This window comes from Sciurus carolinensis, chromosome 7 (genome assembly GCF_902686445.1).
Source record: "Sciurus carolinensis chromosome 7, mSciCar1.2, whole genome shotgun sequence".
NCBI lineage: Eukaryota > Metazoa > Chordata > Mammalia > Rodentia > Sciuridae > Sciurus > Sciurus carolinensis.
Genome location: NC_062219.1, coordinates 119544307 through 119570132, shown reverse-complemented (window position 1 = coordinate 119570132; position 25826 = coordinate 119544307). Strand labels below are relative to the sequence as shown.

General features: G+C 48.6%; 1 protein-coding gene across 3 annotated transcripts in view; it reads left to right on the top strand.

Annotated features, from left to right (window-relative positions):
- Ppard (peroxisome proliferator activated receptor delta) overlaps positions 1-25826 on the top strand; it is a 73111-nt gene that overhangs the window by 36654 nt on the left and 10631 nt on the right. For all 3 annotated transcript variants that reach the window (XM_047558444.1, XM_047558445.1, XM_047558443.1), the window contains exon 3: positions 22193-22423. In XM_047558444.1, coding sequence (XP_047414400.1) covers positions 22253-22423 — 171 coding nt within the window. In that variant the 5' untranslated portion in view covers positions 22193-22252. The remainder of the gene's footprint in view (positions 1-22192; positions 22424-25826) is intronic.

The window sequence follows — 25826 nt, the reverse complement described above, 5'->3', positions numbered from 1 at the left end:
TTGCGGAGTGGGTTGGAGACAGGACAGGTGGCGCGGGCCTCTTAGACTGGTGGGCAGGAGAGTTGGGAGGACCTCCCCACATGGGCCAATTTTTACTGGTTGTTTAATACTTTGTATTTGTTTTTATTTGTGTAAGTATTAAGTGGTTCTTAACCCTTTTTAAGGCCCTTCACATTGTCATGCTGTGTCCTCTCACCAGCCTCTCAGGTGGAGGAGATTAGCCCCATGTTCTGACCAAGAAGCTGAATTGAACTCTGCCAGCCCCTGTGACCCACAGAGGCAGGGAAGGCTTGCATCTTAAAGGAGGAGCTTCCTCAGAGACAGGGTGGGCCTCTCAGGTGTGGAAGGAGGGGCCTGCAGAAGGACATGGCCAAGGCCTGTGTAGAGCAGCTGCACGTGACCTGGGGGATTGGCAGGAGAGAATGCTGGCAGGAGGGGCAGAACCTGGAGCTAGCGGACCTTGTCCTGTCAGGAGTTGGGTCTTGTTCTGAGAGTAACAGGGAATTTCTGAAGTTCCAAGCAGGGAAGTAGCTATGATCAGCTACAATTTAGAAAGCTATCTGACTGCAGATTGGGGCGGGGCAGAGTGAAAGCAGGGGCTCTTTAGAGACTTCGGTAGTAATTCAAGTGAGAAATAAGGGAGAATAGGGAGATATTTAGGACTTGGAGGAATAGTACTTGGTTCATTTGGTCCTTGAATTATTTAGGTCTTGGAGTATATTGGGGGGATAAAAGGATTTCTTCAAGAAATCTAAAGTCAAGGTCAAGATCCCTGCCAAGAGTTCACCCAAATACAAACCAGGAAAGCAGTAACAAAATCCACCTGATATTGGACCTGGCAATGGAGTTTGTTGGTCAACCCTGAAGGTCAACTCCAGGTCCAGGCTAAGGCTTCAGACCTGTAGATGTGAGAGACAAACAGATGTGACCTTGCAGAAAGGTTGCAACAGTCTTTCTCCCACCTCCTCCAGCACAGGGGTGCTTCTGTTCTCAGGAAGCCCATCTTTGTACTCTGTGGAGCTCTCTGCTCTGGGAAGATTAGCAGCACCCTGTAGGCCTTCTCCTTTCTGCCTTCTCCCTTGGGTTGCTTCTTCTGATCTTGGGTTTGCGTATTTGTTGGGAGATGGGGAAACCAGGCCTCTTCTGGAGGAAGATCATTTGGGCCACATGACAGGACAGGACAGCCAGCATTGGCCCAAGGCAGGCCTGGACCCTCTATTCCTCCTTTAGCCCTAGGCTGAAGTCCCAGCTTTGGGCTTCCAAACAAGGTAGAGTTGCATCAGTTGTTGCTCCTCACCAGGGCCCCAGGGGGTGAGCTGGGTGAGCTCACAGCCCTGCTCATCTATGCTCTTTGCTTTGTGCTGAAAGTCTGCCTCTAGGCCTGTTGCAATGTCTGCCTGGCTTCTGAGGCCTGAGCCCAGGTTTCAAAAGACTGTCCTCAGTTTACCCTTAGGATGAACTCCGGGCAGTTGGAGAGGACTATGTTGGTAGTCCAAGTTCAACCCTTCATATTAGCTTAGTTTTTTGTTAAGTTATTTATTAATATAAAAATAGCACTAGATGAGAAAATTATGGGATTCACAGGATTTCAGTCCCACTCCCCAGGGGTGAGGATGAAGGTGATTGATTTCTCCATATACACCCTCAAGTACCTGAGTGTTTTATCCTCTTTCTTTAGCAGTGGGGAATACAAATTTGTTTTGACACCTAGTTCTTTTTATTTCTTGGGAATCTTTCCATATCAGTACATACTGGTCCACTGTGTTTTATTAAACCCTTTTTATTGTCCATATGAGGTATATGTCATTTAACCATAATTTTCAAGGGTTCATGCAACCAGATATTAAAATGCATTAAATTTGTCAAGTGCACAGGGGCTTATAGAACCTCTTCAGGGTCTTTTCTGGGGTGGTCCTTTCAGCCCTGAGAAGAAACTGAACAAAGAGAATTTTTGCAGCTCAGGATTCTCTGTGGACAGTGAGGAAGTAAGTGAGTTCACCTACTGAAGATTAAAACGTGGTCCTTCTTTTGAGAGACAGACTGGAGAGCAGTTCTGAGCTATGCTCTAGGGAGAGAAGGCGGAGCTTCCACAGGGGTTGGAACTTGAACCAGAGCTCTTTTAAAAGGGGGGAAGGTAGGACCGAACCAGATGCAAAATGTCAGGCATTGTGGACAAGAGAGCAGCATGGGCAGAGGCAGAGGTTTGATGTCGCAGGCATTCTCCATCCTCTCTGTCACCACCCTGCTCTGGTCTTGAGTCAGCAGGAACCACTCAGTGCCAGTCCTCCGCCTCTCAGACTAGCCAGGAGGCACTGGATGCACAGCAGGCAGAGCTAACTGATGGTGACAGAGGTCAGAGGAGTGGTTGCCTCTTCCTGGGGAGATTGTCTCCTCAGGGACTTGAGAAACCTTCTGGGGTGCTGGAAGTGTTTGCTGTCTTGACTTGGTTTCGTGGTAGCATATAAAGTGAGACTCCATGGAGCTATATTATATATGCTTAAGATTAATGCTGCTGCTTCCCTTAACCATAGGTATGTTCTACCCCAGTTATAAAGCAAGCAAGCAAATAAATAGATCCCCCCAAATAAATAAGTAAAATGCAATTGCAAGAAAGTATGGAGAAAGGGGAGGAAAAGGGGAAGTCCTGGGGACTGAATTGAAACAACTTATATTCCATGCTTGGATAATTATGCCAAAATGAACCTTAGTATTATGTATAATGAAAACAAACTAATCTTTAAAAGTGTGGAGAGAGCTATTTTTTAGGAAATTCAGGGACTTTAGGAGCATATTTCAGGAGGCTTGTGGAGGAGGTGATGTAGAAGCTGAGATTTGAAGGAAGAAGAGGCCTAAGTCAGGTTAATAAGGGGACAGGCTTTCCTAGGTATAAGCCTGTGTCAAGGCCCAAAGGTAGCCTGGCATGCTGGAAAGTCAGGGTGAACAGGACACAGAGTTTTGAAGGGGTGAGAAATGAGATTTCAGACTCTCACCTCTCATTTATTTCAGAAGCCTCCTAGTGGCTCTCTCTGCCTCTCTCCATTTCTGTAGGTCTTGGAACCAAAGCACTCCTGTGGTTCTCCGCCCATCAGCCTGAGAATTAAGTCCATATGCCTTAGTAACTAGGAGTTCAAGGTTGGCCATGCCCTGGCCCCTTATCTGTCCTTCAGAGAACCATAAGCCTCAGCCAAAGTGGACAGCTTGCCATTCCCAGCGGTGTTTGGTGCTGTGGCCTTCCTGGGACTCACTTGACCTTCCCAGAGTCCTTTCCCAACCTTTTGGCGCAGCTGAAAGAAGGGCCATAACACTGGTTCAGAGTCATCCCGAGTTGCAGGTACCCTTTGGTGGCCCCATCACACAGTTGTGCATTTGCACGCTCGCCCTCTCCGAGAGCAGGCTTTCATACTGCTTTTGCCATGGCTCCCTCCCAGGGGCTCTGGGCAGTGCTTTTTACGTAGCACGCTCTTACCTCTGAATGGGGCTCTGGCTGGAAGTGGGTGGAAGGCTGCCATAGTACATCTTAGTAAAGACTGACTGGAAAAGTGTCAAAATACTGGTGCTTCCAGATTCCCAACAGTTATTAATTTTTGGATTCACTAATAAGAAATAGAAATTCCTGGAAATTCCCAAGATCATAAGTTATTCTGTATCTTTCATAATACTCTTGAGTTTTTAAATAAGAATAACCATGATAATAAGCCAAATTATTTTGTGATAAAGTTTTGATAAATATGTAATATTTAATGGTTCTTATTATGGACATGGTTTATTATTAGAGACATACAGTGACCAGAGCATACATGTTAAAATTATCTCTACCTTATATAGACATTTGATGATAGAAAATGTTAAGAGAGCATTAACACAAAATGAATGCCAGGTAAAAACAAATTGATGATTTAATAATAATGCCACAAATATTTAATATATAAAAGTTACTCTCAAAGGTTAAAGCTTGGGAAGTTAGAACAGTACAATGAACCTATGTATCTTCTTTGCTGAGATTAACCAGCTGCTAACAGTTTGCTACATTTACTTAACATTGTGTCTTAGATTGTTCATGTTCCATATTTGTGGGATTGTTTCCTTGTGATTAGATTTGGGTTGACATTTTTGGTGGGAACCCATGTGGTGCTGTGCTCCATCTAAGGTTTATATCTGGAGAAGGGAGTCTGAATTTAATCACCTGGGAGAGTGGTTCAGTGACAGTTACTTTTGTTTTAAGGCAGGGAGTTCCAGAAGGGACCTTCCTCTGCATTTGGGAATCTCTGACAACCATTTTAGAAAAGAGACCACCATTCCTGTGTCATTTGTAACTGCAATTAAGAGACATCCTGTGTGGTCAGGAAAGCCCTGGGAGCCAGCATACCGAGACTTGGGACCAAGCTCTGCAACTCTCTTTGCTTATGACTGTAGACGAGTTACTTCCGCTCTCTGAGTTGGTAAGATTGAACATACAAGGAAAACACTCAGAGAAGCAAAGAGCTTTGCCCAAGGCTGCTCAGCTAGTGAATGGCAGAGCCAGGGATTCAGACCCATTTTTGCTTGTGGACAAAGCCCTGCCCTTGTCCTTATGCCAGCTTTCTCCTCTGAGGTGGCTAATCAGCACTGTGGTGACACTGAGCCCTAGGTACTAGTACTTAGAACCAGAGAGCACTAATCCCATAGACTCTGCTAGGTGATAGGAGGAAAAGAGTGCCATCTGCCCAGGTTCCTCTGCATGTGGCAGGCTGTCACGTGGGTAGGCCCAGCACCTCAGGCAGGTTGGTAGGTGGCTGTTGGGCACTCCCAGCCACCCCTGGAAGAAATGCTTTTGTGTTTGTGCTACAAAGGTGCACTGCAGGCACCCTTCCAGCCTCTGCCTGCCCAGACAGGAAAGTGTCAGCCACAATCCTTATCCTGGCCCATGGGGGGGTCGGTGTTTGGGATCCCCAGATTTGCCTGTGAATCCCAAGGGTGTCCAGATAGATGAAGGAGGACACCACCTCAGCCAGCCGGGGTCCTGAGGAGAACAGGAAGCATTAGCCAAGGAAAGGTGTGCAGAGCCTTGGCTAGCAGGTCGCTGTGGGTGGGGAGAGAATGCCTGCTGGCTCTGGACACCCCAGGATTTGGGTGGAGATTCTGGAAGCAGCCAGAAAGGAAGGCTGTGACAATGACTCTGGAGCTCTCCAGGACTGCTTCTGCTGGCCTTCTGCTGTGGTGGCCCACGGCAGCTCATCGATCTGTACACTTTCCAGTTAACAGCAGTCCCTAAGGCAAGTGGCACCTGAGCAGTTGTTCTGGGGAAACCAGTGCCTCCAGCTGAATCAGGAGTGGCACTCTTCTCCAAGGCGGTCCTGTCCTGTTAGGGTAGCACTGAGACATCAGAAGTGTCTGCCCTCCCGGGTTCCAGCTGCTTTTCCTGCACTGCCCATCCTCAAAGGCCTCTGGGGAAGGGGTAGAATTCTGGGCCAGGGCCTAAGAGACCTGGCAAGGAGCAGGCTGTGCCTTGTGGGCTTGGGGAGAACTCTGGGCAGTTCTTCCCCTGGCTTATGGCCTCCTTAGACCTTATATCCTGGGAGACCTCCAGGGTCCTGGCAGCCAGGTAGACAGGGGTGAGGGGGCTCGAGGGAGAGAAGCTTGGAGGAAAGCAGTACCCACAGACCCCGTGCACACGGGTGAGCAGTGGCAGCACTGCGCTTGGCTCTTTCCAGGGAGTGCCTCCTTCCTCCTGCAACAGGACCTGCAGGCAAGGCCTTCCGCTCTCTGAATGCATTGCCTAAGTGTCTTTACTGCGTCACCCTGGTTCTGGCATTTCTCCATCTGGTCCTGTACACCCCTCCGGCTCTGGGCTCTGAGGAATGAGATTGCCATTTTGACCAGCATTCTCACCAAGAGCGCTTATAGGCTGTCATGTAGGTGAAAAATTCCAGAAGCTGCTGTCATAATGATAGGTGACCTGGGAGGTGAGGACATGGTCAGTTTTCTGGATCTCTAGGATGTTTGGATGTTTAAAGAGTCTTTCCTGTGCCCTTTGAGGTTCACATCCTCTTGTCTTGTTGCCCTTTCACGCTTCTTCTCTGCATGCTTTTTAGATATTTGTTGAGTATCCTTTATTTGGGGGCTTACAAGGCAAGAAGCTAGGTGTGCACTTGGAAAGGAGAGGGAGGCAGAGGCCACAGCTTGACATGGTCCTGAGGTTCAGCCCCAGGACAGCTTTGCTTTTTCGCCTGGTGTCACCACTGTCTGCTTAGTTCCTAGTCTGCTTTCACTCAGGAGAGATCCTGAATCTTTTGTTCCTTCCTGGTTTTTGCAGTGCCAGGGATCAAACCCAGGACCTCCTGCATGCTAGGCAAACTCCCTGCCACTTAGCTACACCCCCAACCCCAAAAATATCTTATTAGGGAAAAAGCAAGGAATTTTACTAAAGGGCACCCTAGGTTCTTGTACTCAGCTTATTACAAAAGGCGTTGTTGCTTGTTTTAAAATCAGTTCAAGCTGCAGACATATGTGAAGGTGATGGGAATCCATTTCCTACTGTCTGCCTCCTATTCTCAGACTGCTTTCCCTTCACAGTTGTTGATGTTGTTGGGCAGATATATGTGGCTCTTGTGTTGTTTTAAACAAAATGAATTTGTGGTGATGTGTAACGCTGTCACTGACTGTCTTCTGACTGCTATGGTACCACATCTGTGTCAGCGGCTGTTACAGGGGTTTGCAGAAAATTCCATGATGTGGATGAGCCCAAGTGTTGCTTCTTGAGAGTGACTTTTTTAGCCTTTTCTGCTTCACCCTGCTGTTCTATAAAATCATTTGAATCATGCTTTTAAAATGTTTTTAAAAAACTTTGTTTACTAAACACAGCTTGTATTTATTACAGAAAATTTAGAAAAATCAGACAAACAATAAAGGAATAAATAAATAAAGATTTCCCCTGAGGCCAGGCATAGTGGCACACACCTGTAATATCAACTGCTTGGGAGGCTGAGGCAGGAGGATTGCAAGTTCAAGGCCAGCCTCAGCAAGTTAGCAAGTCCTTAAGCAACCTAGTAAGACCTTGTCTCAAAATAAAAAATAAAAATGGATATGACTCAGTGGTAAAGCATCCCAGGTTCATTCCCTAGTACCAATGAATGAATGAATCCCCAGTACCAATGAATGCATGAATGAATGAATGAATAGACAAACGAACAATGAATGAATAAGTTAAATGCTGGGTATGTAGATTGTATAATACAGATGTCTTTTCACATCAGATCTCATCCAAGCCTTGCTACCTTCATTAAGGAAGGCAGTTGATAATTAGTCCTATCTTATCAGATGGGAAAACTAAACAGAGAGGTTAGATAATTGCTCAGAGGTACACAGTGTGGTAGACAGAACTGGTGTACTTGTTGTACAATCCATCAATAATGCTTTCTCCACGGTATTCCACTGACTTCTCACCTCTGGATAGAGAGGGATTTGGGCATTGGATTTCAGATTCATTGAACTGCCTAAGTCCAAGGTTAACAGACAGCACCTGGAGGAAAGCTCATCATAGACCTAAGATAAAAGGCAGAAGACATGCTGCTCAGATTTACAGATGATGGGAGGTAAGGACTGTTTGTGTTTTGGAACACAGAATAGGCTTAGAAACCCCTCAGAGGTGGCCTGAGGTATAGCTCCGTGGTAGAGCACATGCTTGGCATGCATGAGGCCCTGGGTTCAGGTCCCAGCACCAAAACTAAAACCCTCAGAGGGCTCTAACTGCAGGCCAGAGGCAACAGGGCACCACTTGGAAGGAATGGATGCAAAGGCCCCCTTCCATTTCTATAGGGCAGGGAAGCCTGACTTGATGCTTAGTCAGTGACCACTGTCTGCTTTGTGGGCCTCTATTGGACATGTCATTTCAGCACTTGAGCTTTACTTTGATTATTGAGAATTTTAGTAGCCACAGTGGGAGGACGTGATACACTAAGCAAAAGAAGGCGCCTGGGAACTCCCATGACAAATGCTGTGACTGTGATGCTTCCCTAGAGAGGATGGCTCTGGGGAGGAAGAAGTACAGGCCAGGCTTGGTGACCAAAGGCCAGGCTGAAAGGGCCAGAAATGGCAGTCAGTCAAGAGAGGGTCCGGTCGGTCAGGGTGCAGGAGAACTTCTTCGCATTCAGGTACAGGACTGGAAGTGAGAAGCATGCAATGGAGCAGACTGGCCCTTGACACTGACCTCTGGCCCCTGTGGTCTTGGGATTACCTCACTCTGCCATGCTCTGGTTTTCTCATCTGTAAGTGGGGATGTTGATGATACCTGCCTGACAAAAGACAAAATTACAATTTAAAGATCTCAGTTGATTCTAGAGTCAGGCAACACTGCATTCTACAAAATAGAAGGTTCATTTTTATGGACTGAGCAGAAGATGTTAGTTTTATAGACCAAAGGAAGGACTGAAGAAAAACATTAACAAAGAACATAAAGTAAATGGGTCATTTCAAAGTTATTTTTCTTGTAAGGCAGGACAGGGAGACCGAGCAGTAGAAAAATAACTGGTTAACATCAGGTTACTTCAGATTACATTTTTGTAAAAATTAAAGCAGAGGGACCTTCATAATCATTCTAATTGAAACCTGCCCATTTGGGAAATTTGACAGTTACTACCTCTGATTGTTCAGAAGGTCTGATGACAGCTTGGTTTTGGTGTGATGACATGGAACTTTAGCATGAGTGACTACATGTTGACATTTGGTCTGTTGGGGCCCAGTGCAGGAACCAAGTCCAAAACAACAGCTTCCTATAATTTTTATTTAGCATGTCTCAGTCCACTTGTGAAACCTTAGTGAGTCACTGAGTGAGGAGTGTGTATAAGGCCTGGCACACAGAAGCGCTGTGTGCTGTTTGGTTCAAGCAGAAGGTGGGTAGACTCCACAAGAGAAGAACTGTAGTATTCCCTTTGTGTTTTGTCTGTGACCTGCTTCTGTAGCTTTTCTGTTCCCTGTCACCCTGGTCTCCATGTTTCTTCTCTTCCTACCTCTCCTTGGCCAGGGATCCTACATTTCTCCTACCTAGACCACCCTCACCTCAATCTTTATTGTTTATAAATCTACTTACTCCTTGGTTTCATTTTCTTCTCTGAAGTATCTTTTGTCATTAGGTTATTTTACTTCTAAGATTAAGCTGTGTGACCCAACTCCACTCGACCCTGAACCTCCTCTGAGGCCTCCAGCAGAAGCAGCTTCCAGCTGCTCAGGACTTGGCTCACGCCTTCATCCCTGGTTGTGTACTTTTCCCTGGGTGTTTGCAGGTACTGGTCTTATCTTCCTCTCTGAGAGTAAAGCTTTAAAGGCACCTGAGATTGTCACACCTCTCCACCAGACCCCATCTGTGTTCAGGATTGAGTCACCCAGGCCTCCCTCCACTGAGTAGTATTTTGGGGTCTGCTCAGGGAAAAGATTTTAGAGCCAAAGGAGGGATAGCAGCATCAGCACTGCTTCCCCATAGAGAAAATGAAGTCTCCCCTTCCCCTCAGGTCACCTGGCTGATGCCAGAAGAACTGATCAGACCTAGCTAGGCCACCTCAACAGCTCCGTGTTTCCCTCCACAGCATTTCCACCAGTGTTTCATAACCCTTTTGAGTTCCTCCTTTGAACAGTCTGGAATGATAGTCTGGTGTGGTGGCACACACCCGTAATCTCAGTGAATCAAGAGACTTAGGCAGGAGGATCGCAAGTTCGAGGCCAACCTGGCAACTTAGGAAGACCCTTTCTCAAAATAAAGATAAAAAGGGCTAGGGGTGTAGCTCAGTGGTAGGGTTTCCTGGGGTTCAACCCCTAATCCCCCACCCCACCCCAAGAAAACAAAAAAGAATCTGGAATGGTCTAGAGAGCAGGGTTACATGCCCGGGAAAACTGCAGCTGGTGGAGGATTGATCTCTACCGGCCTGCTTCAGACTGTAGTGAACAGACATCTTTTTTTTTTTCAATTATAAAATAGTGTTCATTTATTCAGCAAACATTTGCTGACATTTATTTTCTGCAAGTCAGTGCTCTAAGACTTGAGGTAATGTGAATCTAATAGATGAAAATCTTTGCCCTGCAGGTCTTATATTCTTTTGAGAAGAGACCAAGCACCAGGCAGTTGAGTAAATATGTGTGCACTACGCCAGGCAGTGTAGGAGCTACGGAGACCGTTGACGCAAGGATGGAGGGTGCCAGTGCCCTAGGTTGGGTTGGTTTTGAATGGGGCAGTGAGGGCATGTCTCACCAAGATGGTGACATTTGGGGAACTACCTGAAGGAGGTGAGGCAGTAAGCTGTGGAGATAGACAGCTGGTGAAGAGCTCAGCTGGGGCAACATCAGCTGCGAGGCCCATGGCAGGGTATGGCTGCTGTGCTCAAGACCAGCAAGGAGGAGGGAATGCAGTGGGCTGGGGACCAGCCCAGAGGGCCTTACTGGCTGGTAGAAAGGTGGACTTTTCCTCTGAGGTAGGAACTCCATGGGGGGATTCGATCCCAGAAGGGCAGACCTCCCTGGACAGACAGGTTCATTCTGACTGCTACATGGCAAGTGGGTGGAGAGGGAAGTAGACAATCAGTAGGAGGCTGCTGCACTAAACCCAGGCCAGAGGTGCTGGCTGCTGGCTCAGATAAAGGTCATAGCAGTGGAGGTGGGGAGGAGCAATTGATTCTGAGTCCTGACTAAAGGCAGAGCCAACAGGATTTGCTAATTCTAACCTTTTGACCTTACCAGCTGGAAGATTGGAGGATTTTTTAGTGTTTGTTCTTTCATTTTATTTGAGATACAGTCTTACTATAATGCCCAGGCTGGCCTCAAATTCCAAGACTCAGGCCAGCCTCCTGCCTTAGCCTCCAGAGTGGCTGAACTATAGGCATCACCATGGGAAAGACTAGAAGGAAGGCCAAAGGGTCAGTTTGGGATGTATTAGGTTTGTGATATCTTTGGACATCCATGTAGAGATGTCAGAGAAGCTGGAGCTGGAGAAATAGATTTAGAAGCCATGAGCATACAGAAGGTATTGAAAGCCATGATCGTGAAGAAAGGAGGAACAGCAGAGATGGAACAGATCTTCAGAAACCACGAAGAAGCTGCTGAGGAAATTGATAAGGAGCCTATGAGGGTGAAGGAAAACCTGGGAACCAAGGGAAGAAGAGGTGTAGGGGGGGGTGCTGAATACTGTGTGTCACATGCTGTTAAGAGTCAAGTAAGGTGAAGAAAGTACCTGCTCATTACAGAAAGGTTACAAAGTACAGCAACATAAAAAGTAGATAAGTTACCTACCACCCTATTCATATAGGGAAACTTCCTTCTATTTAATCCTTTTTATGGACATCATGTGCTTAATGTGGTTTTATATTGTTTGGGGGTTTTGTTTGTTTGGTACTGAAAGTTGAACCTAGGGTCACTGTACTGTACTCACTTTCACTAAATTGCCCCTGCTGGCCTTAAATTTGCAGTCCTCTTACCTCTGCCTCCTGAATAACTGGGATTACAGGCTTGTGCCACCACACCCAGCTGTACTCTGCTATTCTTTACTTAACAAGTTATTAAGTATTCTAAGGAAACATGAGTTTAATGGCTGGATAATATTCCATTTTCTGGATCTGCCCCATTTCTATAATCATCCCTGTATTATCAGGCATTGAATCTTTTCCAGTTTTTCAGTATCATAAATAACAGCAGTGAATTCCTCTGTGTTTCCTACAAGGGGAACTGTAGGGTAAAAGGATATGAACTAGGCTGGGGATGTAGTGCGGTGGTAGAGTGCCTGGAATGGGTGAGGCCCTGAGCTCAGTCGCTAGCACCTCAAAAAAATAAATAAATAAATAAAAGGACATGAACATTTTTAGGTAAAGCTTGAACTAGCAGCTATGGTTTCTTTTGGACAGAATTGACCAGTCATCTTTTAACTGTGGGCTTATTCCGTGTCTCTTCTCTCCCTGGGGTTCACCCCACCCTGCTGATCCCCACTCCTGCCTCCTTGCTGTACCTATGAGTTCCATTTCTCCTGGGCAGGTCAGTGTCGTGCCCTCTCGTAGGCCTGGCCATGTCCTGACACTGCCTTGTCCTGACACTAGCCTGGATGCCCTCATCAGGGGGTGTTCATCAGCCCACCAGGAGGCAGAGCTTCCCCAGAGGAGATTGTAGTGCCAAAATGAAGTACTCCAGGGCTGGGCTTGTGGCTCGGCTAGAGCGCTTGCCTAGCACGTATGAGGCAGCAGCTTTGATCCTCAGCACCACATAAAATATAAATAAACAAAATTAAGTTATTATTTAAAAAATGAAGTACTCCATTTTAACACGTGTTAGTCCTGCCTGCCCGGCTGTCTGAGTCGCCTAAATGGCATGAATGGGAAGGCGCTCTGGGAACATAAAGGGCCTCACTGGCCTTGGCTGTGTGGGAAGGAAAGGGTGTGAGTGGTAGTGTCTGGTCCGTGCCCCGAAACCACAGGCCCTAGAGCAGGGCTGCCGACCCAATTGGGGGTGCTGGTGACTGGAGCACTGAGGACATTTGGGAGCTATGGGGTTATCAGGGCCAGGCATGTGGCTTTTTGTGTCATTTGGGGTCATACCACATGCTGCATCTGCTTCCCAGTTGTGTGTGTGGCTCGTGAGCAGGAATCATTGAGGCCAGAACAGCTCTGCAGAGCCCAGGCAGAGCCGGAAGGGGCATTCTGCTCAGTGAGAATGCAGGTGGAACAACAGGAGAAGCCCTGCACTCCTCAGCCTGGATCTTCCCAGACAGACAGGACTTTATCCGCACCCATTCTCCTGCTGGGTTTGCTGTTGCCTCACTTCTCAGAACCCAGCCGAGATCATCTCCAGTCTGTCTTCCATAGTAGCAGGAGGTGTTTGGGGTTTTGTTGTTATTGTTGTTTTAAGGCAGCCATGATCCTGTAAATCCTTTTAGAATGCTGCTGGGCTTTCTGCTGCACCAGGGTTAGCACCCACATGCTTACTGTACCCTTCTGCACTCAGGGAATCTAGCCTTAGCTGGACGAGCTGCGTGGCCCTTCTCTCCCCACAGACCCTCTCTTCCTCCTCCCACTCTGTTCCCGCACATCTGCTTCCCACCTCTGGGAAGCCCTGTCAATCAGATTTGGTCCTTAAGAAACTCCTCCTGGCCATTCACCAAAGACCAGTGTGTTCTGAGTGTGCCCCACAGTACTTAGTACTTATCCTTACAAGCCCTAGTCATTGGTCACAGATATCTGTGTCAGTTCTTTGACTAGCATGGCCTGGCACATGGTGGTAGATGCTTAGCAAATATTTGTTGAAGTAGTGATTGAAAACAGCTGGGGGGGACCTGGAGGGTGGAGAAGTAGTGAGGGTGTGGGCAGCCATAGCCCCTGGGTTCCTAGGTGAGAAGGGCACTGCATGGTCTCCCAGCATGTCCCTCTGCCTGCCAACAAAACCACCCTGACCTCAGAAGTGCTCTGAGCAGTATGGAGTTCTCAGCTCCCTTACAGCTTCAGTAGGAGAGGTCTGGGTCCTTCTGGACCTGGGCAGGCCTTTCCTGTACCTCTGCAATATCTCTCAGCATCTTATTCGTTTTTTTGGGTTTTTTCTTTCTACCCAAAACACTTAAAAAAATGTTTTTCCCTCTCCCCGCAAGCATAAAGGCACCACATTCCCTCTGTACTGCTCAGAGAGAAGCACAGTAACACTGGGGCCGTGTGTCCCCAATTTTGTTTCTCTGCACCTGATGCATTTTCATGCCATCCAGTTGCTCTGTTGGTGAACCGTAGAGTTTTATCTTCTCGGCTTAGTGGTGCTGTTTGGAGGTGGGCAGCACATTAGGCCTCCTAGAAGAGGTTGCCACCCAGAGCTGGGTGCCTCCCTCTCCCTTCTGTGGAGGACTCCAGGCTTCTTGCTGTCCCAGCTATCCTCCTCTCAGGCAAGAGTACCCTTCCCTCCCTGGTCTCTTTTCCAGAATATTTTCTGACTCCTCAAGATTGATGTTCCTTTTATTTGAGTTTGACTGTTTCACATGCTTAGGGGCTAACTCGTGAGCTAACGGATGAATGTCAGAGAGTAAGGGCAGCCTCCTGGCTATCTTTTCACTGATTCCACTGCTCTGAACAAAACCAGCCCAGTTATGTTTTTATGCATGTGCACATATACCACAATAAATTCCATCATTGTGTATAATGAATATGCACTAAAAATGATGTTTATCATAGAAAAGGGAAGGAAAAAAAACAGCCCCCAGGCCATTCCTGGGGTTTGACCTCAGGTGACCTGCTGGAGTGAATCCAGCCTGGCTCTTGTATGCCCTGAAGCGAGTGGGGTGACCTAGATTGGCAAATGGGAAGCAGAGAGCACTGTAGAGTTGCTGGCCTGGAAAACCGGGCACTGGGTCAGCACCTAGATTACTAATTGATAGGAAAGGTTGGGAGAGAATCAACCAGACCCATTTTCCCATAGCCTCGCTCCCTGCTGCCAGGGGCCTGGGGCAACCTCTGCCCTTTCTCTTAGACACTGCTGACCCTCCTGCATAGGGGCAAGGAGGAAGTAGCAGCTGGGTCACCTGTCCCCCGGGCTAGAAGTAAGGGAAGGTTTGGGCCCTTCTCTCTGAACAGAGGAATTCATGCCCAGAGAGCTCCCTGACAGTTTCTTCTCCTGATTAGTGGTAAGGCAGGGAATTGGGGAATTCTCTCTGGTAAGGTCCCCTGAGGTTCCACTGGGCCAGCAAGATCTGGCATAGCATTTGCTCTGTATAGTTTCTTAGGATGAGCCAGTGCTGATGAGGATAGCAGTAGTCAGGATCTCTATTAGGCATTTACTGTATACCTAGCACTGTTCAGCAGTTATTTCATGCTTATTTAATCCACACACAGCCTCTTGGGTTGGGTGCTAGGATCTCAGCTTCAGGGCTGAGAACCTCCTAGAAGATAACATGTTCCCCAATTCACAGAGAGGAAGGGACAGAGCCAGAGTTTGAACCCAAGCGTGACACAGATGCTGGTAGAATTAATTTCTGTGGAATACTTCATCTCATTGGTAGTAGTACAAGAAAATGGATAACCTGGTAAATGCCAAAACTGAAAATGGTGTGGCTTAGGTTTGTTTTTAGTGTATTTATTAATCAGTGGATGTTGAACACCCACTAACAGGCACCATACCAACGTTGAGCCAGTTACTATCTCTCTTCATGCTATAGTTTCCTCCTCAGTTAAATGGAGATGATAATAGCACCTGGCTTCTTAGGGATGTAAGAGAGTGTTAGCACACACGGGGCCTGGTGTGCAGTAAGCCCAGAGAATGGAAGCTGGTTTCCTTGGGAGGGAGGCAGCAGCGGACTTCGGCTCCCGTGCAGGGAGAGGCCTGTCAGGCTGCATCACATGGCAGATGGGGCTCATGGAGGGGTCCTGGCACGCCGACTGCTACCACTCATCCCCTCGTCAGGGCAAGAGTGTTCTCACCAAGCACACAGCCTGCCTGCAGGCAGCAGGGAAGTCCTTGAGTATCACAAAGAGCACTTGGGAATTACCCAGCCAGCAGGCTTGCCCTGAAAAGGAGCCCTGCCCCAGTGGAGAAAGGGGCCCAGGACAACTGGTCTTGGCAGGAAGGATGAGGAGTCCAGGTAGCTTGGTTGCTCTGACCGTTCCAGGCCTCTCGGGAGCTCTAGGTCACTTGCATTAAGCTCCTAACTACTTCTGCCCACAAAAGTGACCTGCCCAATGGGAAGTGGATGGAGCTGTACCGCCCTCTGCACCTGGGCTCCCCAAAGGACTGAGTCTCTTCATGGGGCAGGAGAGTGGGTGCTGGGACGGGAGCAGTGGGACCACGGGGACTGGCTTCTGTGTGTGCACACATGCAGGCGCACCAGAAGTAGGGCAGCCAGGTTTTTATCTTACAGAGATTCTTTTGCTAGCGACTCCACTGTTTGAGGGGGTAGTCAGCTACATTTATGCACCGCTCCTAGTGACTACGGGGCCTTCATCTTGCCTGAGGGTCTGAGGCTCCGGACTCTCAAGTGGGGCAGAGCTGCTGATCAGAGGGCCCTGGCCCGTTGGGGGTGGGGTGGAGAGGGGAGACTGACAACACCAGAGCCCTAGCCCAAACCAGCGTTCCTCCCCAGGTCAGAGTTAAACCTATGGCCTGGCTGTGCTGTTTTTAGTGACAGGGCTGAGAGGAGATGAGAGGAGAGCAGGGTTCCTTGCAGGGCACTGGTGGGTGGGGATCCAGGCTGTGTGTCTGGCCTCTCCTGAGAGAGGGCCTGGGTTGCTCCTGTCTGTGAGCTAAGCACAGTGCAAGGGTCAGAGGCAGCCTTGGCCACCTCAGCTGTAGGTGGAACAGTCAGGGCTATGTAAAAGTCTATGACTTTTGCCAAAATACGGGCAGACTGCAGCACAGTGGTTAGATCTAAATATGAAACAGCCCAGGGCCTACGTGTGGGTTTCCGAACAGCCAAACCACATCACCCCTCCTCTTAAGGTTTGTCCTTAAGAGGTCACAACCAGAAGAGACAGCTCAGGCTAGGGGAAAATGTTGGCATGGAACCAGGGACCCCAGAACTCTAGCCAGATCCCAGAACTACATCTGATCTCAAGGGCAACCACTTGCCCCCTGAAACAGAACATTCTGGTCTACCACTGGTAATTGGAATGGAAACCTGGGCTCAGGCTGGTGACAGCCCCACGAGCACTGCTGTCAGAGGCTCAGCTGTCTTCTGCTCTGTCCTCTGGCAGGTCCTCTGACTTGGCTTCTTAATTGCTTTCTGCCCAGGAGAGCGCTGAAGGCTGGCCTGTGGTGCTTGGGAGGATCCGGGGAAAGCCTGTGTGTTGTGCTGATGGGTGCCTGGGGTGCGGATGGTGTCCAGTCCTGATCAGGAACTCTGTTCCTTCCTCCTCAGGCCCCTCAGAGGACCAGAGGGTATGATGGTGTGCCAGCCGTAGGCATGGGGCAGTGTGGCAGTTCTCCTTCCATTGGTACCTGCTGGGGGAGCACCCCACTCCTCCTGTCCCTTCACGCTCATCGCCACACCCAGCCTTCATGGATCCCAAACCAGAGTGTCCTCCCACCTCATCTCGCTCACCTGTGGGCTGTGCCCACACTGTGGTTCTTGAAGTTCCGTCACTTGACCTTGTCTTCCTGTGTTGTCCATTCTCCTGATGCTGTTCCGAAGCCTCCTAGGGCCCTTCCTCATCAGCCTGCTTGAGGGCCCTCCCCACCACTTGTCTCCCCAACTTCCAGGCTTTTTCATCCTGTGGATCATGAAGAACCTGTCTCTTTGGTGCTTGTCATTTGGATAATAGCCACTTTTTTTGGGGGGGGGGGTACTGGAATTGAACCCAGGGGCCCTCTATCACTGAGCCACATCACCAGCCCTTTTCATTTCTTTTTTGTTGTTCTTTTTTTTTTTTTTTTTTTTGTCGGTACTGGGGATCAAACTCAGGGCCTTGTGCTTGCAAGTCATTTCTTTTTTTTGAGACAGGATTTCAAAATAATGTGCTTAAGGCCTCACTAAGTTACTGAGGGTAGCCTCAAACTTGTGATCCTCCTGCCTCAGCCTTCCAGGTCACTGAGATTAGAGGTACTTGCCACCAAGTCCTGCTCAGTAGCTAATCTTTTTAGAGCTTACTAATGCGGCAGCAGTCTCAGTTGTTCCTAGAGATCTCCAAGGTCCTGTTCCAGTATTGCTGCCAAATTCCACCCCACACGCTCTTCCTGCTCTTTAGCTGAGTGTCTTCGTGTCCCACTTCAGGTCGAGCAGTATGCACAGGTGCACTCAACAGGAATTGGGCAGACAGTGCAGTTAAAGCAGGAGTTTTGTTCTCTCACTTTACAGGTGGTCTGGAGGTGGTCATTTCAGGGCCAGTGCTGCAGCTCCTCCTGACTTGCTCCTCCACCTCTCAACCTGTGCTCTCCTGCTCCCAAGGTGTTCTGCTTGGGTCTTCTGCCCCTTTGTGCACAGTATTTCTCAGCCAGGCAGAAAGCAGGGAAGGGCAGAAGTTTATCTCTTTATTAGGAAAGGCACTCCCAGTAGATTTCCGTTTACATACTATTGGCCAGGATTACATCACATGGACAGTGTAGCTACAGAAGAGCTTGGGAATTGATTGTGTAGCCAGGCATGTTGTTGATCCAAAGAAGAATGGGACTTGGGGAGAAAGGGATGGAATGAGGAGACAAGTGGGAGTGACCACCTGCGATCTTATAGTAAGAGCCACACGCTTTGCACTGCTGCTGCCCAACTCTGGGATGGGTGCCAGGGCCACGTGGTGGGCTCCCAGTGGCCAGTTTTCAAGAGAAGCTAGAAAGCCAGATTTTTCCAAAAACATTTTTTAAAAAACTATTTTGAAAAAAATTTTTTCATGTAATGGGAAAGTTGCAGAGAATGCATGAGTTCCCAGGTACTGTTCACTCAGCTTTCTCCTTATAGTAATATCTGATATAGTGCTATCAACTAAAATAGACTGTTCAGAACTTAACAGCTTTTCTTTTCTTTTCTTTTCTTTCTTTCTTTCTTTATTTTTTTATTGGTACCAGGAATTGAACCCAGAGGCACTTTACCACTGAGCCACATCCCCAGCTCTTTCTTATATTTTATTTAGAGATGGGATCTCACTGAGCTTGCCTAGGGCCTTGCTAAATTGTAATCCTCAAACTTGTAATCCTCCTGCCTCAGCCTCCTTAGCCACTGGGATTACAGGCATGCAGCACCACACCTGGGTCACTTAACAGCTTTTCCATCGCTGTCTTTCTGTTCCAGGATCCAGTGTTAGATCGCACACCTTGTTTAGTTATCCTCTATAGCCCACTCATTGTCTGTGAGACTTTTCTAACCAAAAGCTAGAGTCTTCCATGACCTCTCCTCTAAATTGTCCTACTCTGCTATAATGATTTGGAAAGCATATATTCTACTCTTAGTAGTTATTTAAATTTTTCCATGTATATTTGACTGGACTGTAAATTAGCATCTCCAATCAGCCTCTGAAAGTAAAAGAACTTGAGCAACTAAGTGCTGCCGCTCTCTCTAATCTTCAGTGCTATTTGTAAGTTTTACCTTTTTATTTTATTCCAATTTAAGTTATTTTTAGAAAAGGTAACATTCCTGTAGTTCTAAATTTAAAGGGGTCAAAAGGTATAGTGAAAAATCTCTCTCATAGTGAACCAGAAACTCAGTCCCCTGACCCCAGGCAGTGTCCCCAACATCTTATGTAGCCTCAGAGCTGCTTTACAGCTAAGCAAATACAGCTTCTTTGTATCTTCACTTATATCTTAGAGATAGTTCCATTTTAGCCCATAACGAACTTCCTTCTTACTGGCCATGGTGGCACATACTGTAACTTCAGCTACTCAGGAAGCCGAGGCAGGAGGATTCCAGGTTTGAGATCTTCCTAGGCAACTTAGTGAGACCTGTCTAAATATAAAAAATAAAAAGGTCTGAGAATGTAGCTCAGTCCCCAGTACTTCAAAAAATAACACAACAAAAAAATAACTTAATGCTTGTCTGTGGCCTCATAGAATTCCATGTGTTCTTATAATTTATTTAATAAGTCTCCTGTTAATGGACATTTAGCTTGTTTCCCACCCCTTACTAGTCAAATAACATTATAATGAATAACCTTATACTAATACTTTATCATTTTACTTATGTGGAAGTAACTGTTCAAATGGGTATTTCTGGGTCAGAGTGTGTATACTTGTAATTTTGATCAGTTGGCCAAATTACCCTCTATAGGCTGCACCAGTTTCCCTTTCCACCAGGGAAAGCACATGCTTGGCAGCAGTGTGTTTGAGTGCTTCGTTTTGTTTTGCAGTGCTGGGAGTGAAACCCAGGGCTTTGTGTATGCTAGACAACCACTGAACCTCATGCCCAGCATGTTAGTATGTTTTAATCTGATTGTTAAAAAATGGTGTGTCTCCGCTGTTTTAATTTGCATTCTTCTTGTTATGAGTAATCTTAAGCATCTTTTCATATTTTTAAGAGACAGTTCTGTGAACTGTTTTTCTTAGCGGGGCCCATTTTCTGCTGGATTGTGTCTTTTACTTACTAATTTGTAAACTATTTTAGGGAAATTAGCCCTTTGTCTAATGAAAGTTGCAAGTATTTTTCTCAGGTTATTTTGTCTCATGGTCTTTATCAAACAGAAAGTTTATGTTTCATGTAATCAAACTTATTCTTACAAATCTATATGGGTTTAGTGTTGTGTTTAGCTCTTCTTCACCCCAAGATTACTTTTATGTATATTATCAAATAGTTCCTTTTTTTTTTTTTTTTTTTTTTTTTTTAATACAAGGGATTGAACCCAAGGGACCCTTTAGCACTGAGCTATATCCCCAACCCTTCTTATTTTTTATTTTGAGACAGGGTCTCTATAAGTTGCTGAGACTGGCCTCAAACCTGTGATCCTCCTGCCTCAGCTTCCAGAGTAGTACTGGGAATACAGGCTTGTGCCACTCTACCTGACATCACTTGTATCTTCTTCATCCTGTGACCTTGAATTATACCCTTCTGTCCATCATCCTGCCCAGTCTTCCCCTTGAATCTTCAGTCTTTCTCTGTTGACTTCTGTCCACAAACCTCTTGGTGGCCTTGCTGCCTTCCCAAGCTCTCATCCTCTTGTGTATTTCTTTCCCTGACATATTTGCCCCCAAACTACTCCCAATTCACTACATTTCACTTTCCTCCTTATCCCTTGTTCTTCCCTCCCAACCATTTGACTGAAACTTGTCTCAGAGGGTCATTGATGACCTTGCAGTCACTAAATCCAGTGACTGTTTGCCTGTTGATCACTCTGAATATCCTGAGCATTTGAGATGACTGGCCACCCCTTGAAACAGCCTTTCCCTTGACCCTGAGATGCACAGCTGCCCCAGGTCCCTCCTGTCTCTACCCACCACCCCAAAGCCTGCCCAGTACCTCTCCCTTTTTCTTCCCTGCTCTCCTTGGTGTCACATCAACAGAGCACCTCCCATATCTATAGGTCCCTAACCCCCAAGTTCCAACCACTTAGACTCTGAATATCTAGCCACCTCTAGGAGACCCCCTAAGAGTTTGCTGTGCAAATCCAAGCAAGGGAGTGCCCAGGAGAAAGGGGTGTGTGGGGTTCAATGTGTGGAGAAGACAGCTTACCCCCAGCTTGAGCTGCCTTGCTGTGGAGCAGTGGACTCAAGGCTACAGTTTACAATCATCAAGGTGATTGAAAAATTAAAATCCCAGTGCCTAAGCTATTCCCCAAATCAACCAAGTGAGAATTTCCAGGGATGGACCCAGATATCATATTTTTAACAACTCCTCAGTGACTCCAAACTACATTGAAGTTGGTGAACCTAGAACAGCATAAGAGGCAGGGAGTCTCAGATCATCCCTGGGTTCTGGCTTTGATGAGTGGGTAGGTAGATATGTATGTGGGTCACCAAAGTAGGGATTCCCAGAGGAAGGGCAGTTTTGGGGGACAAAGACGGGTTCTTAGGGATAGTTTAAGATTGACCTGCATGTGGATTTCCAAGAAAACGATTGCACAAATGCTTAAATCTCCCCAAGGCAGATCTACCCCTCTCCCCATCCTGCCCCAAGGCCTGCTCAGCTATGACTGTGTCCCTGGGTTCCCTGTTGGGAGGTCTCACACAGTGCCTCCTGATCTCACCACCTTCAGTGGTGCCATTTGTGAACAGTATTTTACTTGGTGAGGGTTGGAGCATCCTCCTCGTAGGTGATGTGGACATGGGGCACATCCACTAGCCCAGCTGAGAAAGACCCGAGGGCAGAGCTCTTCTCCCCCACCCGTTGCCTCTGCTGTGGAGAACCTGCTGCAGGTCTGTTGTTGGGAGCCGAGCTCACAGGAGCTCGCATCTGCTCCACACATGAGCACAGGAAGGGTGGCCCCTTCAAGAGCGGTGGCCCACAACAGCAGTGGTTCTGGGCCTGAGTGCTGGTGGGGCAGGCTGGGAGTCGGGGCAGGATACATATCTGGATCTTGGGGGGCCTGGAGAGTTGGGAAAAGCCCCGCAAGTCATTCTGACACTGCGCCTGGAGACTCGGGCTCAAAGAGCAGGATGCCGCAGAGGCAGGGAAAGGCAGCATGGTGGTGCCATCTACCTGGTTAGTGTAGGGGGCAAGGGTGGGGGGCAAGTTACTCCGCCACGCAGGAGCAGAGACCCTGGGAGAAGCACAGCCGGGACTGAGGAAGGAGCCTGAGCAGAGCTGCTTCCACGTGGCCCTCAGGCATGCCCCATTCTTCACTGCCACCCCTGTGCCCCCTCTGTCCAGGCTGACAGGAACTGCCCTGTGGAGGTCCGTCTGCACTCAGACCCAGATGATGCCAGAGCTATGACCAGGCCTGCAGGCGTGGCGCCGAGGGGAGATCAGCCATGGAGCAGCCACAGGAGGAGACCCCTGAGGTCCGGGAAGAGGAGGAGAAAGAGGAAGTGGCAGAGGCTGAAGGAGCCCCAGAACTCAATGGAGGACCAGAGCTTGCACTTCCTTCCAGCAGCTACACAGGTGAGAAGAAGGGCTGGCTGGGGACACGGGGCAGAGGGGCAGAGCCAGGCAGAACAGGGCTCCTAGCCCTCTGCAAACAGCATCCCGTGGATGCAGAGCAGCAGAGGGAGACTGGAGCCAGGTGGCCTGGGTTCATGCCCCTGCCTGCCACGCAGCAGCTGCAGGGCCTTGGGCAGATTGCCCCCTTCTTTCTGGAAAATAGAGATGGTAGGCGATGTGGATGTGGGCTTTTGCAAGAAGTAAGTGAGTGAGCACGTGTAATGCATGTCCTCATTGCTGCTATTAGCCTACCACCGCTGCCACGGGCATCCAGGGCCAATCTGCATTAACAGTGCACTGGAAAGATCGATTGTACCTGTGATTGTTAGGATCAGTGGAAACACACAACTCAGTTGACGTGGTGCTAAATAAGTGCATCCTGATGAGCTTCGTTGTGATTAGGCGTAAGTACTAAGCAGTTAGAATGGATGACTAATTAATGTCACTTTTGTGCAGCCAGTTTCAGCTTCTCTTGTATCACTTGTTCACTTTATTGATCCACTGTCAGCCGTGGTGTAGACATTCCCAGGCCGCCTGTGCTGTTCTGTCCTTACCATCATCGTGCAGTGTCTGCTCCTCAACCCTGGCTTGTCCTGCTACTCAGGCCCCCTCCCTGCTCCCTCCCCAAGCCTCTCTCCTCACCTGGGTGCCAGAACGCAGGACCAGTACATCCAGCTAATCCCCACTCCCTTCCCTCAGAGGGAACTTGCCTCGGGTATGAGAGGGTGCACTGCCGGGAGGGGACGCCTGTTCTTGCTGCTGGTTTCAGCTCTCCCGGCTGCCTGCCGGGGATGGGCTCTGAACCCCCGTGTCTGTGTGTGGTGGGAAGAGAGATGGTGCCTGAGCTGTGGAGGTAGGACAGGCTCCTGCCTGATCCTGTAGCCCCCAGGGGCTGAATTTTTGAGCCACACCGTCTTGAACCTGCAAAACAAAGTTCTTCCTCCTCAGGGAATACCCTAGGGTAGGAGTGGGCTGGGTTGAAGAGAGAGCCATCATTCAGTCCACCCAGACACCAGCAGTGACCAAAGTATATGATGTGAGGCCAAAGAGCCAACACCCCCTCCCCAGAATAACCCGTGTGCTGTGTGTTTGCTGATGTCTGGATGGCTTTGGAGACCCAGCCTTCTCAGAAGAGAGGAATGTGTGCTCAGAGGTAATTCACTCAGTGCTCTCACATGCCCTTCTGACCCTGAGAAACAGGAAGGAGAGGGAAGATGCTGGGGCTGACTGAGCCAGGGATGTCTCAGGATGCCAAATAGGAGTGAACAGAGGAGAGAAGGCACAAGATTTGTGATCTGATTCCCACATCTGGGCCTGGGCAGATAGAAATGTCCTGTTCTGGGGTTTCCTACACATCCCTGTGGCACCATTGTCACATCACTGTTCACCTGCAGGCCAAAGCCCAGTGCTGGGAGCAGAGGCAGGAGGCAGGGTGGCATTGGCACCTCAGGCAGCTTTGTTGGTGGGTCTTAAGGTGGGGAAGGTGGGGAGGGTTTGCCCAGCCACTCGGGGTGCACGGTTGTGTACAGTACAGTGTTCAGGAGACCCCACTCATCAGTAGAGGGATGAAGTGGTGTTAGGACACCTTCCCTGACTGACACAGGAAAGGGCTATTTCACATGGTCACTGCGCTAAAGCCATAGCCTATAGAAAGTTCCCACAAATTCTACAGGAAAGCCACCTAACAAAAAGTCAAAACAGGTAAAACAGTCCCCAGTCAGGCACATACAGATGGCCAGGAAACAAACATATTAGTCTAACCAAGAAGTCGTCTTAAGATGGGGTGCTCTTTAGCCTGCAGGTTTGGCATAGAGGACCGTATGACCATTGTTGGCCAAGGGGTGAGGACTGGCCTTGCAGCCACTGAGGGTGGCAGGGAAGCATGGGTGTGCGTTTCTGTTACTCACAGTTCCCCCTCGGGAAGGTGTCCTGTGTAAATACTTGCTCAGCATGTAGAGATGTCCCCAGCAGCATGTTTACTGCAGCACTGCTCACAAGAGCAGAAATGGGAAGGCACCATCTGCGGGGACTTGCTTATGTAAGCCGTGCTGGAGCCCCACAGGGAGGCTCTGTAGTCATTAGGAAGGGTAAGTAGGTCTGTGTATACACACAGGGAAATGAGGTCCTGACAGATTGGGGGATCTCGTTGCTTAAAAATCCTTAGGTGTCACAGAAGATGCCTGAGCGCGTACACTGAAGAGCCAGCTGGTGGGCTAACTAGGGGAGTGGGGTCCTGCACGGGTGGCTCTGCCCTCGGGTGCTGCGCACCCCTCTGCATTTTTCTCAACAAGTCTGTTCTACTTTCATGATTTAAAACACACTTGTCCTGCTTTTCTTCAGAAGGTTAAAATAAATTAATTGCTTAACATTTTAAGAAGACTGCAGACAGGTGAGGGTCCTCGGGACAGAGCCTCATCCTCTGCTGGGGGCTGGAGGGCTTCGAGAGCACGCAAACCAGAGCGGGAAGCCCAGGTGTACCCCTGAGCCAGGGCCCCAGCCGGCACCTCATCTCCCACGCTCAGTCTCCTCGCTGTTACGGGCTGCATCCTGCCCACCTGCAGGCCTGGCCAGGTGAGAAGAAAATGAATCTGACCCACTGCAGTTCTTGGCACCTGTGAGTCCAAGAGACTGGCCACAGAGTCCCCTCAGGGACCCATAACGAACCCCTGAACAGGAGAAGACCTCAGCTGCTTCTTCCTGACTGCCTGCAGCCCTGTGCTCTCTGTGCATCCCTGCACCAAGTTCTTCGGCATCTTCACCTTCACCTTCACCTTCACCTGTGAGGCAGGCAGGACAGGCCTCACTGTTAGCACTCAGCAGTGAGGAAGCTGTGGTTGCCAGGAATTCACTTGCCTCGCGTTCCCCAGCTGCGGAGAGATGGGCAGCTGGAGCTGGTGCTCATGCCTCCCCGTCTTCGTCCCTCCTGCTTCAGGATCATCCCACCTATGTGCCTCTGAGGAAAAGGAGAGAACAGCTGCCTCCTGGCCTCAACAAGTACTTGGTGGTACAGGCAGGGCCAGGCGCTGTGCCAGGCTGGTGTTTGTGGTGAACAAGAGTAAGTGCCTGCCCTGAGGAGCTCACAGTGCAGGCAGACACAACAGCAGAAGTAAGAAGGCTGCTTGGCACCCCAGCCCCAGATTCCTGCAGGATTTGCCCTGACTTCAGTAGCTAAAGGGTGCCTGTTTTCCTATGAGCTCTGCCAGCAAAGTAAATAGATGGGGCTGGCCCCTCCTGGCTGCCCCTCACAGCTGTGACAACAGCACGCTTCCAGTGATAGAGACTAGATGTGCAGGAGGGAACTTAGCCACACATAAATTGTGGGAGTAAAATCAATAGTGTCTATTTGCCAAACTTGTAATCAAAG